Source organism: Vipera ursinii (assembly GCF_947247035.1).
Source record: "Vipera ursinii genome assembly, chromosome: Z".
Lineage (NCBI taxonomy): Eukaryota > Metazoa > Chordata > Lepidosauria > Squamata > Viperidae > Vipera > Vipera ursinii.
In genome coordinates, this window is record NC_139517.1 from 95940226 (window position 1) to 95960387 (window position 20162).

The 20162-nt window shown below is 37.4% G+C and overlaps 1 protein-coding gene across 2 annotated transcripts; it reads right to left on the reverse strand.

Moving 5' to 3' along the window:
• Positions 1-2140: 2140 nt before the first annotated feature.
• Positions 2141-6226, reverse strand: ARL4A (ARF like GTPase 4A). 2 transcript variants are annotated; one of them, XM_083379398.1, is made up of 2 exons: positions 6071-6226; positions 2141-5293 (listed from the first exon to the last, which is right to left on the reverse strand). In XM_083379398.1, the coding sequence occupies exon 2, from the start codon at positions 5201-5203 to the stop codon at positions 4601-4603; it is 603 nt and encodes a 200-aa protein (XP_083235524.1). In that variant the 5' UTR covers positions 5204-5293; positions 6071-6226; the 3' UTR covers positions 2141-4600. The 2 variants fall into 2 exon arrangements, with proteins under 2 accessions (XP_083235524.1, XP_083235523.1); XM_083379397.1 differs by lacking the exon at positions 6071-6226 and adding an exon at positions 5400-5447.
• Positions 6227-20162: the final 13936 nt, after the last annotated feature.

Genomic DNA, 20162 nt, shown 5'->3' on the forward strand with positions numbered 1-20162 from the left:
CTTTATAAGCAAGAATGATTAACATAAATTATAGGTTGAAGGTATCAAACAGGTCTCCAATATTTCATATAGTTTAGCCCCTTGAATGAGTTAAATAGCATAGGGCAGGCTATGCTAAGTGATAATAGCACAGAGCAATATTAATCTATATGATTGATAGGATGCAGCCAAGACAAACCCACTTTTAACAGAATTTTCAGTATAGTGAGAAACAAGCAGAATGGAAGCAAAAGGTTAGGATTGCCAACTTTTTGTTGCTTGTATTCCAAGACTTTTAGGAACAGCTCAATCCACAATAGAAAGTAATATATTTTTTCTTTTGTTTTATTGTACTATATGAAGAGAAGCCACATGCCTCTTTCACTCGTACTTATCTAATGTTGCTTAGTCAGATACTTCTGTCCATTTTGAAAGCACTTTAGAACTGAGCAAGTCATGAGGGCTGTTGCCAGTGATAAAAGCATGGAGAGGTATTAGATAAAAAATTCAGGGCCCATCCTTTTTAAAGGAGGGTGGAATGGGATGGGGTGGCCAATCATGTTAATACACATTTTTCAGAATCTTGACTTCTCTGCCTTTGCAGGAATGAATTATTAGTGAACGAGATATAGTACTACTATATTATAGAATAGTAGTAAACTGGGTTATGACTCAAAATAATAAATCATGAAGTAACAGTATTCTTTGATATATTCATCTGAAGTCTGTTCAATCTTTAAATGCAAGGCCAACTTGCATTTCCAAAATAATAGACATATATTCGTTTTACATTAGGCAATGTAAAAAGCATTTGCCTTTTAAATTAGGAAATGACCCCTACTCTAAAATGGGAATGCAATGGCCCTATAATACAAGTGTTTTCTGGTTTCTACCCCCTGTGATCCTGTTTACACATACCCAGAATGAACACAGCCTTGCTACATTCTGCAGTGAGATGTTTTCTCAAAAAGTCCTGAAGCTTGGCCAACAGAGCTTTGAGAACTGGACAACAATGCTCAAGTGATCCCAGCAACAGTGGGATATATTTAGAAGTCATCCTTATATCTTAAACGCCTTTCCATTGCTTCTCAAATAACCTGCCATGCAGGATTTTTTTTGACAGTCCTGAATGGGGAAAAACAATCCTGCAAAATAATCCCCTTTGTAGGTTTGTGAAATAATTTCAGCCAATGTTTACACTTATTTGGATTTTGAGTGTGCATAATTGCTACTTCCTAATTGTTTATAAGAGTTTTAAAGAAAAATGTTTTTGTTTGAAATATTTATATGCTGCCAAGCATAGCCATTCTTTGGTAGGGGTCTTCAAATCATTGCTTCTAAAGGATCAACAGTTTGATATATAAGTCTTGAAAAATCTTCCACCAGTTTCATTTTCCTCCAAAAAAGAAAAGTTCAACATGCCTATGGTTCAACAAAACTTAACATGGGTATCAATAATTGTCCCACAATAAATAAAGGTATTCAATTTCTTCCCATTTTTATTCATCATTGAAACTATGGTATTTGCAAAATCTGCAAGAATGATCACATCTCTTCAAAAGAAATAGTAAATAGTAGCTAATCATTCCCTTCCATCAACACTTTGTGTAGATTATACGTCTGGCTGAACTCCTTGACATTACTTTTATCAGATTAGAATGAGAAAATATCATTTAGATGTTTTTTATAGCTTAGAACCAGTTCCCCTTCCCCCGCAGCAATTTCTAAAACATTACCAGCTCAAAACATAGCTATAATCTGTGAAGTAATTTTGTAATTTATTTCCTAGTGAACTTGCATCAATTATGCAATTGCAGGCATTTTTAATTCATCCAACTCTACAATATTCAAAATAGCAGCACACGTATAAAAACAGAATGTAAAATACTGTAAATGATATGCTGATCTATCAAGAAACACACAACTCCCAAAACTGTGGCTTAGGTAGAACCACTAAATATCCCTGAGCTAGGCAAGTAATATCTACCCTGTACAAGGATTGATATTAATTCATATCAGTTTTATAGAATATTTGTAATAGTGTTTTTCTTTCCTACAACTTCCCTCAGCAGGTTTTGCTTCCTAGTAAAAGCCCAGTCATTATATTGAAAGAGTATTTTTGCTTTTTAGAGATACATACATCAAGAAAGGTTAATAAGGTTTATTCAATACTAGTTGTGGTAAAATAAAACATTGCACATGAAAAATGCCTATCTCACCTCTTTCCTTGGGGGTAGGAAACGAACTTTTTTTCCTTTTATTTTACATGGCTGAGGGAAAGAAAACTGCAGAACAACTCTTAAAATTCAAATCTGTATTTTTATGTGGACATACTTTTATCAGAGCGTTCAAAAACAGCACACATCTGGCTCTATATTGATTAGTTCCATTGACAATTCAGTCTGCAAACAGCAAAAATTTTATTGCTTTAACAAAGTAACAACCTTTGTAACTCAATGTTTGCAGCACAGAAAATACTAGGACTTTTAAATGGTTTTATGACATAAAATACAGGAGTTTCAATAATAGTAGGATGCTCTTGGAACAGAAATAGACCAGTGCTGTCCATAAACATCATAATTGCATAAGTAATACTTCCAGGTATTACCGGAAATACATTGTGTGTATGACAGTCATTTTTTAAAAAATTATGTGTTACAAATTTAGAGACACAAGGACTAGCCACTTACATTTGTATTCAACTGAATGATTGGCCACAGACTTCAAGGGAAGAAATGAAGAATGTATGTATGCTACTATTTCAGAGATGTGCTACACTCTGTAACAGCTAAATTATTCTACAGTTGAGAACATATATTGTGTACTAAAGCTTGTCAGGCACCAGAATCACAAAACTGAGACAAGAAATTGTATCAACAACTACATTTCATTGTTATAAGCAGACAAAACAGAATACAAATTGCCATTAAAATTTTAATGATACCAGTGATTTTTAAAACATTGTCACATTTTACAAATGAATAGAGTTCAGTTTCATGCAGATAGTCTTAATAAAAAGCAAAATCAATATAGTAGAATGTGTTCAACTTCTGTTTCAATGAATTACTTGGAAATGAGTTTATTGAGGTTTACATTATCTACATTTCTATAAATATAGACATTAAGTGACTTAATGTCACTAGTGCAGATATATATAACCACCATACAAAAGCTCCATTAGAAGCTACTTCAATTCTTTCGAAAAGGATCAGGATTTCTTTTCTTTTTTTAAAAAAAGCTGACACTTTCAGTATTGAAAAACACTAAAGTGCATTTTTTGTTACCTTCTAACCAGTTCCTGGCTATAAAATTTGATTTTGCAGAAGTTTTTATTTCTTAACAGTCAGAACAATAGTTAATCCTCCCTATATCTGATCGATAAAATTATACTAACTTTGTTGGTTGTGCTGAAGGAAGGACAAATATCTGCTTCTTTCAAGTTCATTTAGTATTGGAATTATAATTTCTCACAGCACCAGTAGAGTAATACAGGCTTCACTTTAGCCCTTTGACCTGCTACCCATACCAACTGATTTTTTTTGAAAAACAAAATGTACCATTATTACATGCCATCCCAACACCTTTTGCATGACTGTAAACAAGAAAAGCTTAAAGCATTAGAGCAGATGTGTCATCTTTAAACTCTTGTTTTCCACAGTGTCAAAGTTTTCAAGTGTATAAAGATTCAGTACATTCCTAGTACTACAAAAATTTTTTTTACAAAAACCTGGCAGTACATTTCAACAATATTGGGCACACAGGACATATAGCTTTGCAGATGTTAGTTTGACTTATACTGAATGACGATCAAATTTTATTGCCATCAATTTAATCTAAAGGTAATATTGCACTATAAGAATCCTGAAACTCCTTATGGTAAGTTTACATTTGTCTAATTGTCTGGTTTTTTGTGTAAAACATGTCTTCTTGGAACAAATAAGTATGGTCCAAATCTGATTAGCACTGCTTTAAAGATGTACAGCTATTTCTAAATAACTCCTACATACCAAGACATGCTACATTATCAGGAAACTCATCCATGCTCTTACATAGTCCATACTTTTTTCTCTATCAAGCTGCAAATAACATGACTACCACAACAGTGGTAATTCAAATCATTTGAGTTCCAAGTAGTATTTTAAGAGAAACCAGTTAAAAGCATATACCATTCATCCAATCTTTGACAATCACAGCCTTTTAAATACTGGTTGTCTAGATCCAGACATGTTAACAGACATTGTTTTAAAGCTGTATATCTTCATCTAAAAACCCCACTGGTGAAAAACTAATGCCTTGAATGCAATTTTCTTGCAAAGGCACTCTCAGACATGACTATACCATCAAGCAAACCACTAATTGTTTTATTTGGTTATTTAGATATCCATATTATATTTACCCACCCATGTTTCCTGAACTCTTTGTACTATGTAACGAGAGCTGCTTTTTTTTAAGTAGTAGTGCCCAAATATATGTAGGGAAATGATAAAATCATCTGCCTGCAAAACTTCTCACCAGGCTGCATGTTTAATCAATCTGTACAAGATCCAAATGAGCAAGTCTGGTGCTGCCGACTGTTTTAGTCAAATATCAAGAAAGAATTCACCCCTACAGTCACAGCAGCTCATCTTTTCTTTTTCTGTTGCCTCAGCATTTTCCTTCGTTTAATTATCATGTCATGGAGTTTCTCCAGTCCTTCTTTAAGACCATCTCCTATTATAGCACAAGTAGGCTGCAGATGCCAGGGAGTGGAAGAGATCAGCTCGCTGGTTGCCAACATCTTTTCCATCTCCGAAAGCGACAGTGAATGTCTCAAGTCCTGCTTGTTGGCCACAATGAGCACAGGCACTCCCTGGTTCTCGGAAATCCGTGTGATTTTGTGAAGTTCCGTTTTTGCTTCTTCCATTCTTTCCACATCCACGGAATCCACCACGAAGATTATGCCGTCCGTGCAGCGGGTGTACGACTTCCAAAGCGGCCGCAGCTTCTCCTGGCCTCCGACGTCCCAGAAGTGAAAAGTGACGGTCTTGTGGTTTCCCAGCGTCACCTTGATTTTCTCCGTATTGAAACCTTTAGTGGGCACAGTGTTGACGAATTCGTTGAACTGCAACCGGTAGAGCACCGTGGTCTTGCCGGCACAGTCCAGCCCCAAGATGACGATGTGGAAGCACTGGAAGGAAGGCAGGCTCGACAGGATCGGCGTCTGCTCCGACAACCCATTCCCCATCGCAGGGGAGGGGCCCGCGGCGAGCAGAGGGCACCAGTCGCCCGCTGCTGCTGCCGCTGCAAGGCTTCTTCGCCTGTCCCAGATCCTTTCCTGACGAGGAGACGAGAGCAGGGTCACACCAGACGATTACAGGGCAGAAAAAGCAAGCCACAAAAAGCACAAATCCCCAGCCACTCCTCAGCTAAAGTCTCGTCACCTCTTCCCCAGAGGCTCCAAGAGGACACCTTCCAACGCTGCAGTAAAAACCGCCTGTGCTTCTGGTCGGGCCGCGCCTCCTACCGTTTCACCCAACCCCTCATCCTTCCCATCCCCTTGTTCGCGCTCCACTCGTCATTGGATCAAGGCGGCCTTGCTGGGGAAGCAATTGGGCGGCAAAGTAGGAAAACCACTCTGCAGGCTCCGCTCTCCCCTTTCAGTTATTGGTTCCCACAACTACCAGTCAATCCGATCGCCCAATCTATTTGAACCTCATTGGTCAAGCTGAAGCGCGTGAAGGCAGGAGGAAGTGGACGTTGCCTCCCCGAGCCTGGCCTGATTCCTCCCCCCCCCGCTGCCGCTTTTTCTCCATTCACAGCTCTTGAGAACGGAATGTGCTGCAGTGCCTGTCCCTCTTACGCCCTCAACAGAAAGGGAGTTGCCTCCCGTCCTGTTTTCGAGAGGAAGGAAAAAGATCACAGGATTACTGAAACTGAGCTGTCTCTTCGGTCTGGCTTCAGACCCCCCCTCCTTTTCTAGTAGGAAACACCCTGGCGGGGCTAAAGAACAACTGTACCCCCTTGGGTGATGGCATAGGTTTCTCTGATTTTCGTTTCTGCTATTACTTCTGCCACCTATAGGAACATTGAGATTCGTTTCTGGAAGCCTTACTCTAAATTCTCTTTTCCTTCCTTGTCCTTCGTAAACGTGGAAAGAGGGGGAAGTGGGTATCTTCAAGCTTCATGAGGTGAAATGAAAAGGCGCTCTGCCCAGCCAGCCTTTCTCGCATTTTACAATCCCAGTTGCAGTAGGCGCAGTAAACCAAGAGTGCCTCCGTTGGCCTCCCCGTGCACTCGTTTCCTAGCAACCGTTTTCAAATAATGCCCTCAAACGCTTTTAGAACTACAGGCATCTTTCCCCCCTCCCACCCCCACCAGCTTCTGGCACGTCCTTTCCGAATAGCCCCGCCTCCTCCTCGGAGTTCTGCGTACTACGCATCACCTTCCTCAGCGCTTCTCGGCCAGGTCACGTGAATGGCAGACCGGGCGGCTCGGCCAGGCCGGCGCTTTTGTACTGAGACATCCACGGGGGTCTTGTGTTACCTGATGACTTCCCGGGGTAAATGTTAATTTTTCCTGTTCCTAAAAGAAACTCGTCGTTTTCGGGAAATATGACAAAAAAACCAAACCCATTCGGTGGAGAGATTAAAAAAAATCCTTTTCCCTAACCATGAAGATATATGCCTCCTTAATTCCTATGTATTTTTATATTTATTTATTTTTCACAGTTCCTTTCATATACCACAAACCAAACAATGAAATATAAACATTTTTTCAAGTATTTAACATTTGTTATATCAATAATGCTGTAGGTATATATCGCCATACATAAAATGCATACACGTAAGTTTGGGTGCTGCTCGTCCATTTCCCCTTTCCCATTCCCCCTGTATCCACCCTCCTTCTCTCTCTTCCCTCTTCTCTACTTTCTTTCTCCCTTTCTCCTTTCCTACTTCCCTCTTCTTCCTCTCTTCTTTCTCTCACCTCTCCCCTCCCGTTTCTCCCCACTTCTCCTCCTCTTTCCCTCCAACCTTCCTACTTCCTTCCCCCTCCTCTACTCTCTTCCCTCTCCTCCTTTCTTCCCTCCCATTCCTCTTCCGATACAATTCAGGGGTGATGTCCCAGCAGCTCCTCTCCCTGGATTTTCAATGTCTATATTAGGTATGATAATATCCTTATCTCCTCATTTTTCTTCCATCTAAATTAGTATTAGCTGTCTTTTAAACATATTCTCTTTTTCACCCACTCATAAAATTTTCCCCAAATTTCATAATACTCTGACTCTGTCTTATCTTTAGTTATCGTTGTTAATCTATTCATGTCTGCACATTCCATTATTTTCCTGATCACCTCTTCTTCTGGAGGAGCTTTCAGTGCCTTCCAGTTTTGTGCAAACACAATCCTAGCTGCAAGTGGTTATATGAATAATCAAATATGTGTTCTCTTTACTATATTTCTCTGGTAAAATACCCAACAGGAATATTTCTGGTCTTAATTCTATACGTTGTTGTATCATCTTTTCTATCCATGATTTGATTATGTTCCAATAGGTTTTAGCTTCTGCACACGTCCACCACATATGATAGAAAGAGCCTGGTATTTGATGGCATTTCCAACATTTCATAGATCTGTCCTTAAACATTTTAGCTAGTTTTTCTGGAGACATATGCCATCTGTAGAACATCTTGTACATATTTTCTTTATACACTGTCGCCATTGTCAGTTTATAGTTTCTTTCCCACAATTGCTGCCATCTATCTAATTCAATCATATATCCAAAATTTCTTGACCATTTTATCATTGACTCCTTAACTTGCTCCTCCTCTAATTCCCTATATAATAAGTAGGTATACATTTTTTAATCCATTTTTCTTCAGTTCCGATAAGTATTTCATCTAACTCTGTTCTCCCCAAATTAAAACCATCTATTTTAGCATCTTTTTCATATCTAGATTGTATTTGCGTTCTCATGTACCAATCCATCTTTATTCCTTGTTCCTCTAATTGTTGTTTGGTTTTCAGCTTCCCCGTATCTGTTAGTATCCATGTAAGTATACAGGGGGTTCTGATCAGAAAATTGGCAATCTTAATTCAGAATTCCGCCTACATGTATTCATGTTGATAAATCGCAGACCTATAAGATGTTTTTAAACCAGAGGTGGTTCATTCTGCTATCTAATTATAATTATCTGCCAGCCATTCCAATCTTATTCCAGTGTTGTTCCAATGTTATTCCAGTTATTAGTACTATAGCCTGGTTTCTTTCCTCAGGTTCAGGCTATCAAAGCAAAAGTTGTTTAAATTTAATATAGTGTGAATTTTGTATGATATGCATTCATAATGTAGGTGGTGTTCCTCACAGCAAAGCTTCCTGCCTCAGCACTTGTGGTATGGCACTATAAATTAGAGATCTAACCCAGGATGCATGATGTGGAATCCCAAAACTTGACTACTTACACCAGGGTTTGGTTTATAAAATCACAAGACCTCTAAACCAGTTCTGAGCAATTGCTAAAAGCTAAGCTATTGTTTGTGACATGAAAGCAACATATTTTTCCAAAGTAGGGTATGGAATGAAATCACAAGTCTTTATCTAAGCCATTGTTTGTGGTGGGAATAAAAGTTTTGTAAAATAGATTGGTCCAGTATTTGCAAAGGTCTTAAATCTGCCAGAACTAAACAATTTTTATGACATAATTCTTTTTCAAGTTAAGTCAATGTTAATGTTAAATTATATAAAATAATCAGTTTTTTGTAGTATCAGGTCACGTCTCTGCTTGCTAAACTAGATTTTGCTATATGAAGTTTTAGAGAATAAAAATATTTTGGGTATGAAATAGACATCTTTGTGAGCTAAGCCAGTTTTTATTTTTTATTTTTTTAGAAAATTTTATTAAATGTATATTTAAAAACAAAAGTGAACATGATTCAACTTCCCTAGCTACAACACTACTATTAGTATTACCTTATTTTACAGAAAAAAATAACAAAAACTTAAAATACATTCTATGACAGGACCGAGTATAACAAACTGTACATATAACATCTGTAATTTTTTTAGTAAACTGTCTTTCAGTCAACAGTGTTATATTTACATATCTTTCAGTTGTGTCCTGATATAGGTGCTAATAAGAAATCCTTACATTATCAACTAATCAAACAATAGTCATCTCAGCGATCCTCCTTATCTCTAATTGTACAAATTTTACCAAATTTCATAATACTCTGTTTCAGTCTTATTTTTGATCTCTAGGGTTAACCTTTCCATTTTGGCGCAGGATAAAATTTTATCTATTATTTCTTCTTCAGTGGGTATTTCCTTTCTTTTCCATTTTTGGGCATATGCCAATCTTGCTGCGGTTAAAATATGCACTAATAAGTAGAAAGATGCTTTGCTGAGTTTATCATTAATAATCCCTAATAAGAAGGTTTCTGGTTTTAAATAAATTTTTTGTAGTAATATTTCTTCCAACCAATTTTTTATCCGCTGCCAAAAATTTTGCGCTTTTGAACATTCACACCACATGTGATAGTAAGTCCCTGGAATCCTTCTGCATTTCCAGCACGTTGGTGAGATTTTATTATCTATTTTTGCTAACCTTGTAGGGCAGACATGTCAAACACAAGGCCCGGGGGCTGGATTCCACCCGCGAAGTGGTTTCATGCGGCCCACGAAGCCATCCTGGAAACAGAGGGGGAACGGTCCCCACTGCATTGGCCCTGGCCCAGAGACCCTCCTCCTGCCAGAGACCCTCAGATCTGTCCCACTCCTGCCCAGGCCCCCATAGGCACCCTTGATGCAAATGATGTAGAGCTGGCCACTCCCACCCAGTAGGCTATACGCACTTTGGCCATGCCCACCCAGTAGGCCACGCCCAACCAGGCCACACCCACCCGGCCCCTCAAGGGCAACCGCAATGCTGATGTGGCCCTCAATGAAATTGAGTTTGACGCCCCTGTTGTAGGGGGAAGGTGCCATCTATAAAACATCTTGTACAGATTTTCTTTATAGGAGGTGGCTAGCGTTAACCTCCTATTTCTATCCCATAGTGATTGCCAATTATCTAGGTCAATACTGTAACCAAAATTTTTACTCCAGGTTAACGTTTCTTTTACCTGTTCTTCTAACAAATCCTGTTCTAATAAATATTGATATATCTTTTTTATCATTTGATCTTCTGTTCCTAGAAGAATTTTATCTAATTGTGTATCCTCTAATTTTATTCCTGGTTCTTTTTTGTCTTTTCTGTATTGTGACTGTATTTGTAAGTATGCCCACCATTCCAACTCTATAGGTAAAGGTAAAGGTAAAGGTTCCCCCGCACATGCGTGCTAGTCGTTTCCGACTCTAGGGGCCGGTGCTCATCTCCGTTTCAAAGCCGAAGAGCCAGCGCTTGTCCGAGGACGTCTCCGTGGTCATGTGGCCGGCATGACTAGACGCCAAAGGCGCACGGAACGCTGTTACCTTCCCACCGGAGTGGTCCCTATTTTTCTACTTGCATTTTTACGTGCTTTCGAACTGCTAGGTTGGCAGAAGCTGGGACGAGTAACAGGCGCTCACTCTGCTACGCGGCACTCGGGATTCGACCCGCCAAACTGCCGACCTTCTGATCGACAAGCTCAGCGTCCTAACCCACTGAGCCACCGCGTCCCTTCCAACTCTATACCGTCCCCTAATAATCTTTTTCTTGTTTTCAGGTCTCCATTTTTGTCTAAGAGATCTTTATATGTAATTACACTTCCTAAATTTATGAATTTGGGGTGCATGAAAATCTCATGGATAGCCAATTGAGGATTTCTATATAATTATTATTTTTTTAATTTTTATCCATACGTCTAATAGTGCCCATCTAATATGATGATTCTGGAAGTACTGGTGAGCCTTATATTTTCCATCCCACATTATAGCATGCCACCCAATTTGCATGTCATGATGTTCTAATACTAGTAGTCTTCTGTTCCTTAAGTGTATCCAATCTTTTATCTATACCGCTATTGCTGCTTAATAATATTTTTCCCAGTTCTGGAGGCCGAGCCCTTCTCTTTCCTTTGCATCCTGTAATAATTTTAACTTGATTCTCAGTTTTCTACCTTGCCAGATAAATTTGGATGTAATTCTGTTTAAATTTTCAAAAAAATCCTTACCTAATTTAATTGATACACATTGGAATAAAAAGAGTAGTTTGGGAAATATTCATCTTGATTGTCGCTGTTCTCCCCATAAAGGAGAGCTGCAAGTTTTTCCATCTATCTAGGTCTGCTATAATTTGGTCCATTAACTTGTCATAATTTTCTCTTTTGAGTGTAATAAATCTTTACCAACAGTTGGATCCCCAAGTACCTTACTCTTTTGGACGTCTGGATATTAATTTTTTTCTACTAGCTCAGTTTCTTGTAAATTGGACATATTTTTAACTAACATTTTAGTTTTTTCTTTATTAATTTTCAATCCCGCAACATCTCCATAATTTTTTAGCACCTGTAATAATCTTGTTCCAGATTCTAAGGGGTCTTCCAGAATGAAAACTAAATTGTCTGCATAAGCCTGTAATTTAAATGTCTCTTTTCTGATTTCTAATCCTTTAATCAGCTTATCTTTTTGGATTATTCTTGTGAGTGCTTCTAAAGAAAGAATGAATAATAAAGGGGATAGTGAACAGCCTTGTCTCATACCTTTTTGTATTTGAATGCTGTTTGTTAATTCTCCGTTTATGATTATTTTTGCCTCTTGTTTGGAATAGATTGCTTTAAACATATTTATAATTTTCCCCCCTAATTCCATCTGTTTGAGTTGAGTCAACATAAAATTCCATTTGACATTATCAAACGCTTTCTGAGCATCAACAAAAATTAATGCCACTTGTTTTTTGCTGTGTAATTCATAATATTCTAAGATGTCTAGTATGATCCTGACATTATGTCTAATTTGTCTTTTAGGCAAGAAGCTGTTTTGGTCAGTATGGATAAATTCAGCTAAATATTTTTTTAATCTTTCTGCCATTATAGTCATGAAAATCTTGTAATCCGTGTTCAGTAAAGAAATGGGCTTATAATTTTTAATGCAGGTCAAATCAGACTTTTCTTTAGGGATTAGTGAGATGATTGCTTCTTTCCATGAGTTTGGAGTTTTTGCTGTGTTTAGTACCTCATTAAATAAATCCAATAGTGTTGGGACCAAAAGTTCTTGGAGATTTTTATATATTTCAGACGGTAATCCATCAGGGCCAGGTGTTTTATTACTTTTTTGTTTTTTAATGGCTTCCATAATTTCCTGGACTGTTATATCTTTAGTATATTTTGAAATTCTTCCGAAACCTTCGGTAAATCTGCTTTCATAAGATATTGTGAATGTTCTTTCCTCAGTGTTTAATCCTCTTTATAAAGATTTTTATAGAATTCATACCTCACCCATTTTTTCCCTTCATTTTGATGTACTATCTCTCCTGCTTGATTACATAATTTGCTAATCCATCTATTATCTTTTTGTTTTTTCAATCTATAGGTCAACCATCTCCTGCGTTTATTTGCCTGTTCAACAGATTTTTGTCTAATGCTTTTTATTTTTTGTGCCATTTCTCCCTTTTCTATAATATTCAATGTATGCTTATTTAAATCTGTTGTTTTAGATCTCTACATTGTGGGTTTTTTGTAGTTCTAATTCTAATTTTTTGTGTTATTTAAACTTTTTCGATATTGCCTTTTCTTTTTATATTCATTGGCCATGTACGCAATTGCAGTGCCTCTCATAACTGCCTTGGCCATATCCCATAAATTTTGAGTGCTAGTCTCCTCTTTCTTATTTGTCTGGAAGAATGTCCACATTTGTTCCTCCATCTTATGCTTAAATTCTGTTTGGTTTAGGATTGCCTTTTTAAGAGTCCACCTCCTTGTTGTCTTCTCTTCTTTCCATTTAATTACAATGGGATTATGGTCTACCCAAGTATTAATGTTTATTACTATGTCATCAATATCTGAATTCTTTCGTTGTCCAGACCATATCAATTCTGGACCATGATTGATGCCGCCCTGAATAGTATGTAAATTGCTTTTCATTCAAATTTCTCTCCCTCCAACTATCTTGAATATTTAATTCTTCTACCATTTTATAAAAAAGTACCGGGTAATATTCTCCTGGTTCGTTTCCTCACTCTTATAATCTAATTCTGTCTATAATTGCATTAGAATCACCAATTATATAAATGTTCTCATATTCCATATCAGCAATACCCTTATGCAGTTTCTTATAAAATTGTCTTTGTTTTGCATTGGGGGCATAAATTCCTACCAGGGCGACCTTTTTTTTATTCAAGGAAATTTCAATAATCAGTATTCTACCTTCCTCATCTCGATAGATATGTCTTGCTGAGATTCTTTCTTTAACATATATCACAATTCCTCCTTTCTTCTTCTGTGAAAGTGATACAAATTTGATTCCTAACTTAGGGTAGTTTAATAAATCCTGATCTTGAGTCTTTATATGTGTTTCTTGTAGAATTGTTATATCTAAGTTTTTCTTACTGAGCTTATTCAAAATTATATTTCTTTTAGCTGGGGAGTTTAGTCCATTCACATTTAATGATAATACTGTTAATATTTCTACATTATTGCCTCTGTTTTGATCTTGTCGCTCTTGTTGGTCTATATTCCTTGAGTTCTTTGTTTCTACTCTCATCATCGTCATAGTTCATTCTCATTTTTTCTCTTCTCTCCGTTTCCCGTTCTTTGCCTTGTGATTCCCATGTCTTTCTATTATATATCTCTGTTTTGTTCTCTTCTCTTAACTCTCTTTCTTCTAGTTCATCTTCATTGCCTAGATGCTGCTGGAAAAACTCTTCTGCTTTATCAATTGAATCTAACCTATATCTTTTTTCTTGCCAGGTCACCACAATCCCTTCCGGCATCAGCCACCTGAAATTAATGTTTTATCTTATTAATTTTGATGTAATATGTTGGTAAGGCCTTCTCAGGTCTCTTACCCTCCTAGTGACTTGTTTGAGGACAGTTAGTTGTTTACCTCTGTATTCTATTGGGTCGTCCCTTGTTCTGTGCAAAATCTCATCCCTAATTGACTTCTTCACAAATCTGATATGTACCTCCTTGGGTAAGTTATTTCTTCTCGCGTAATTTGTGTGAATTCTATATATCTCATCAATCTCATTTACCATCTCTTCTTTCCCTGTCCCTAGGGCCCTTGCTAGCAAGTCCGTCATCATTTCTGGGAGGTCCTCCCCCTTCTCTTCTTTCACATTTTGGAAATGTAGATAATGGTCTGCTTTCTCAGTTTCAAGCAGTATGATGGTTTTTTCTAACTCTATTTGCTTGCAATAGTTTTTCATTCATTTCATCTACTCTTTTCTCCTTGTTCATTCTATCCTCCATTTCTAATAATTTTTGTTCATTTTGCAATATTTGCTGTTGGAAACATTCAAATTTTCCATCCATTGCCCCCATCTTCTCTTTAAGTTCTCCAGTATCATTCCTTATTTCACCTACTTTTTTAAAATCCTCATGATTTCTCAGCATAACCTCTTGCATGGATTGTAGTATTGCTTGTAGGTCTTTAAGTGAGCCTGCTCTCTCCCGTGGCATCATCTCTTCTATGGATCTTTGCCCTGCTGGGCTTAATTCCACAGATGAGGCTTGGGTCATCTGCCTTCTTCCAGTCCCAACTCTTGTTAGATTTGGGATGCTTGTCATCTTTCTAAATGACGTCAACCAACCCTTCCACTTATACACGATCTTTGTCTTTCCCTCCACCACACCTGGAGAATTTATTATTCTTCCAAGGTTATAATCACTAGTGCCTTATATCTTAACAATGCTATATTTTGTTGCTAACACAATATCAAACCTATTACACCTATTACGCTAACACAATAATCAATATTAATCAATTTCAAGTGTTTATATTCCATACAGTCCTAATTTTTCTATATAGAAACATGTAACAATAATATAAGGGACGCGGTGGCTCAGTGGGTTAGGACGCTGAGCTTGTCGATCAGAAGGTTGGCAGTTTGGCGGGTCGAATCCCGACTGCCGCGTAACAGAGTGAGCGCCTGTTACTCGTCCCAGCTTCTGCCAACCTAGCAGTTCGAAAGCACGTAAAAAATGCAAGTAGAAAAATAGGGACCACTCTGGTGGGAAGGTAACAGCGTTCCATGCACCTTTGGCGTCTAGTCATGCCAGCCACATGACCACGGAGACGTCCTTGGACAAGCACTGGCTCTTCGGCTTTGAAACGGAGATGAGCACCGGCCCCTAGAGTTGGAAACGACTAGCATGCACGTGCGGGGGAACCTTTACCTTTTAACAATAATATAACCATTAAATTACCTCAATATTGTAACCAATATTCAGTTGTTTAACAACAAAGACCAAGTTTCACAGTCAGTTCAGTTATAAATATTATTATATTCAACAAGGAGACAAATTTTCTCACCCTCCTTGAGTATTCAACTTTTTGTTCCTAGTTAGTCTCCTCCAATTCAATCATACAATAGGTTATGTTCAGTTAATTCTTATTGGTCTAAATTCTCAAGACAATTACCATTTATCCCTTTTATTTTAGAAACTTTTTGAAACAAATAGTTCACTTCTTAAGTTATGAGTATCACTGTTCCCTTATTTAATGCTAATTGGTCGTTAGTTCTTATTTAAGATGTCCGCTCTCTCAGCTCAGTCCGCACTGTCACTCTTCAAGTTTATTTTGTTTTTTGTTAAACTTCTTCTTGGCTTTACTGCAAGAGCCAAAAAGAGAAACCACCCTTGGTCACCAGTCCTTACAGCCTGTGAGTCTGTTGCTTTAAGGTCAGATCTCTTTTTCCCCGTCTTCTTTTCACCGCTATCTGACAGGGGAGGTGATTTCCCCTTTCGCTCTGGGGCCTCTCCTCTTTTCTTCTCTTTGAAATTCTCTGGAGAGATTTTGCAATCTGGAACACTTACAATAGTTCGCTGAGTGTTTCCTCCGCCAGGTTAGTTGAATCGCTGTCCCGCTGACTCACCACTATTTCTGACAGCTGTCATTTCTTCATGGCCGCCATAATGGGCCGTCTCCTTCACCTGGCTCTCTCCTAGGCTTTGCTGCTTTCTGCAGCTTGGACCGCCATCCTGAACTGCTCATTTGGGCGCCTCCGCTTCTGATCTCCCTCTGAGAGATCTGGGGCTTTTAAAAAACCCACCAGGAACAGAGAAAAGGCTATGAGATTGGCACGCTCATTCAGAGCGGCGTCTCAACACAGCCATTCCGTTTGACCAGCTAAGCCAGTTTTTATGTGTTAGCTTCTAACTTGAAGCAATATTTGTCATGAAACTACTAAGTCTATGTGACATAAATCAGCTTTTGTAGAATAAAATCATAAGTGTTTGAAAGTTTCAGCAGCTTTCAAGTATAAAGTGAAAATAGTCTATTAGCTACGCTAGGATTATGTGTGTGGTATTAAATCAATCTTTCCAGGCTAGACTAATATTTGTGGCATGAAATTGTATTTGGTTTAAATGATTGTAGTATAAAATCACATATTTCTCTAAGCTAAATTAAATTTCTAAAATCATTAAAACAATATTTCCGTTATTTATCCATGTTTAAATGATTTTGCTGGTTGAAAAAAAAGTGTGCTCAGAATCTTGGACCATGCAATTGGCTTATAGTAGTTATGTACATTATTGCTTATCTTTCCCTTTTTCCTTCATATAACAATCAGGACAGTAAGCATTTTTTTAGAGTTGAAATGCGCTGTCCCACATCTGTCAATCTAGACATTTTGGAATATTTTTCCTCAAGGATGGAATTCCAAATCTTGCAGTATTTGGAAGATTGTATGATCCCTAGCAGTGTAATTATAAATCACCGTGACTTTATGAATTACTTCCCCGAGTTCTGGAAAAGCTGGCAGATATTGTCTCGGAACCATTGTACCATATCTTTAAAAAGTCCTGGAGCACCAGTGAACTACCAAAGGATTGGAAAAAAGCTGATGTGGTTCCCATCTTCAAAAAAAAGGGGGGGGGAAACAGACCCAGGAAATTATAGACCACGGATATCAAACTGCCGGCCTGCAGGCCGGATGCATCACGCGGAAGCCACTTCCACCCCAACTCCCACAAGGGGAAAAAACTCACAATACGTTGCAACACGTCATGTGACATCACGAGTTTGACACCCCTGCTATAGACCAAACAGCTCACATCAATACCTGGGAAGCTACTGGGGGCAAAAACAACATTTGTGAATATCTACAAACAAAAGTTATAACTAGTAGCCAGCACGGTTTGTTAAAAACAGATCATGCCAAACCAATCTTATTTCATTCTTTGACAGAGTGACTAAAATTAGTAGATCAGCAAAGTCCTGTGGATATAGTATACTTAGACTTCAGCAAGGCATTCAACAAAGTAGACCACAATCTACTTCTTGGTAAACTAGAAAAATGTTTGATGGACAGCATCACTACCAGATGAATTTGTAACTGGCTGACAAACTATACTCAATGAGTAATCCTTAATGGTACTACATCTGTATGGAGGGAAGTAAGCAGTAGGGTACCATCTTAGGCGCAGTACTCTTCAATATCTTCATAAATGACTTAGATGAAGGAATAGAAGGGGAACTCATCAAATTTGCAGATGACACTAAGCTGGCAGGAATAGCCAACACCTCAGAAGACAAGCTCAGGATCCAAAAAAACATTCACACTTGAACAATGGGCCCTATTCAATAACATGAAATTTACTGTGGAGAAAAGCAAGGTTTTACCTTAGGCAGGGAAAACCAAAGGTGCAAGTACAGATAGGCAAAACCTGGCTCAAAAACACTTAAACATGAGCCAGCAGTGTGTGGTGGCAGCCAAAAAGGCTAATACAATCCTTGGTTGTATAAACAGGTATAGAATCAAAATAATATGAAGTATTAGTACTGCTTTATAAATCCTTAGTAAAACTATACCTGGAATACTGCATCCAGTTTGGTTACCACGTTATAAAAAAGATGTTGAGACATTGGAAAAAAAGTGCAAAGAGCAATAACTAAGATGATTAAGGGCCTGGAGACAAAAACATATGAAAAACATTTGCAGGAATTGGGTATGGCCAGTCTAGAGAAAAGAACGACTAGGCAGTATTGAGGAGCTGCCGAAGAGGGGATCAGCTTATTTTCTGAAGCATGAGAAGGCAAGGCAAGGCAAGAAACAATGGATGGAACTAATAAAGGAGAGAAGAATCTGGAATTAAGAAGAAACTTCCTAACAGTGAGGACAATTAACTAGTGGAAAAACTTGCCTTCAGAAGTTTTAGGTGCTTTAGAAGACTGGACAGCCACCAATCTGAAATGGTATGGGGTCCCCTGCTTGAGCAGGGTTTGGACTAGAAGAACTCCAAGGTCCCTTCCAGCTCTATTCTGATTGATTGATTGTATTAAAAGGTTCCCAAACTAGGTACACATTCCATAACTAGTGTCACAAGTGTATTCTGTTGCATAATATAGTTCCTTTTCATGTTCTGGTTAATCCCTGTATTGAAAAAAATATTCAGATTATATGCCACCTAATGAGAAGATAGGATACATCACAAAGAGTGAAATATGACTTGACTTGTGTACAATAAATGTAATCTGAGAATACTGATTGATACAAGTGATATAACAAATTCCCATTTATCTGTATCACTTTATAGGCATTTGTTTATAATATGCCCTTATTGTACTTTAAACTTTTTAAAATTACTAATTAAGAATTTCATTTAGCTAGAGAAATTTCATGAAATATAATTTCCTTCTGATCTTGCCAGTAAACAAGACGCTAAACCTTCTTTAACATTTTTCTTCAAAAGGGCTGAACATACCATGTGTTTCTGTTACCTGATTCAGCTATTATACATTTATTATTGTTACAGATATAAAGAAAAATGAAGTGATCCCTTCTCTAAATTTTATCCTTCCTCTGCATTAAGGTATTTTTTTAAGTTTATGTGTTAAACATTTTTGTCTGACCTGATTTCTGATACAAAAATAAAATGGTCGTTACAGGTAACAATTTAAAAAGCAATCCACTTCCATGTTCTCCCAAAATATCTTTGTGTATAAAATTCAAACATTATTTCAAAATGCAAGGTATTCAGAATGTAGGGATTATCATTGCATGCATACATTTCCAGGCCTCCAGCCTCTGGAAAAATGCACAGATGATTCTTAACAAGGAAAGACTTTCATATTAAGCAGCGTATGGCTTTAATGTTTAAAATCAGCATGCTGAATTGGGCTTGGATGCCATTCAGTAATCAATGGAGTGAATTTGGCACAAACAAGTGCCAAGCAAATGGACTACTGCATTTTGAATGAATTACAGTTCCCAAGTAATTTTCAAGGAAAGCCCCAAGTCACTTGACATAGACTAGCTCCAAGGTAATGAACATGAAATACGTCATCAGGCACACACAGTTCTGACTTTTACCACTTTGCCCCCATTTGCTATTCTTCATTTGCCATATGACAATGGGTACTTGTTTTATCTAATAGTATGATTGATCGTGCTCTACTGGATGAGGTCTGTGGTGTTTTTTCCCCTCACTTCAGAACCATGAATATGTATTGCATGCAGACAGCTTTAGAATTTTTATCATTGTTTCAGAAAATCTATGTAAGGTTATTACATATGTGCTCCATTATTATTCTTTAAATGCAAGTTTCTAGAATTTTGGAAAACTTTAGTTATTTAATATCCATTGGAATGGAAAATAGTTATTGCAGTTAAATCTCTGTCCCCAAATACTGCACAAAGTGTTTGTCGATTGCCTTTATCAATTTAAGTATAATGTCTTCATTATAAATATGTGTGTTAAAATTGTTCTTCAGAATTTGTTATTAGATTGACTTCTGACACTGAATCAAACTACTCTTAAAATTATACATTTCTCAGTAATTAACCTGCAAATATAATTCTTTAATGGAATATGCCACAATAAAAGAATATTTAATAGTGGGTTTTTTTAAAAAGTATATTGCTTTCCTTTGATACAGAAATATAAACATGAGTAAACAGACATGCACTATGCAGATAACTATAGAAAAACTGCTAATAATTTTAGATATCTCATTAATGTCAGAATTTACAACTAAAATGGAAAAAATAACACATTGCTGTACTTCTGCTGACTGTATTATGCAAGGAAATAGGTAATCCAATCTCATTTTTCTATATTTGAATTTGACT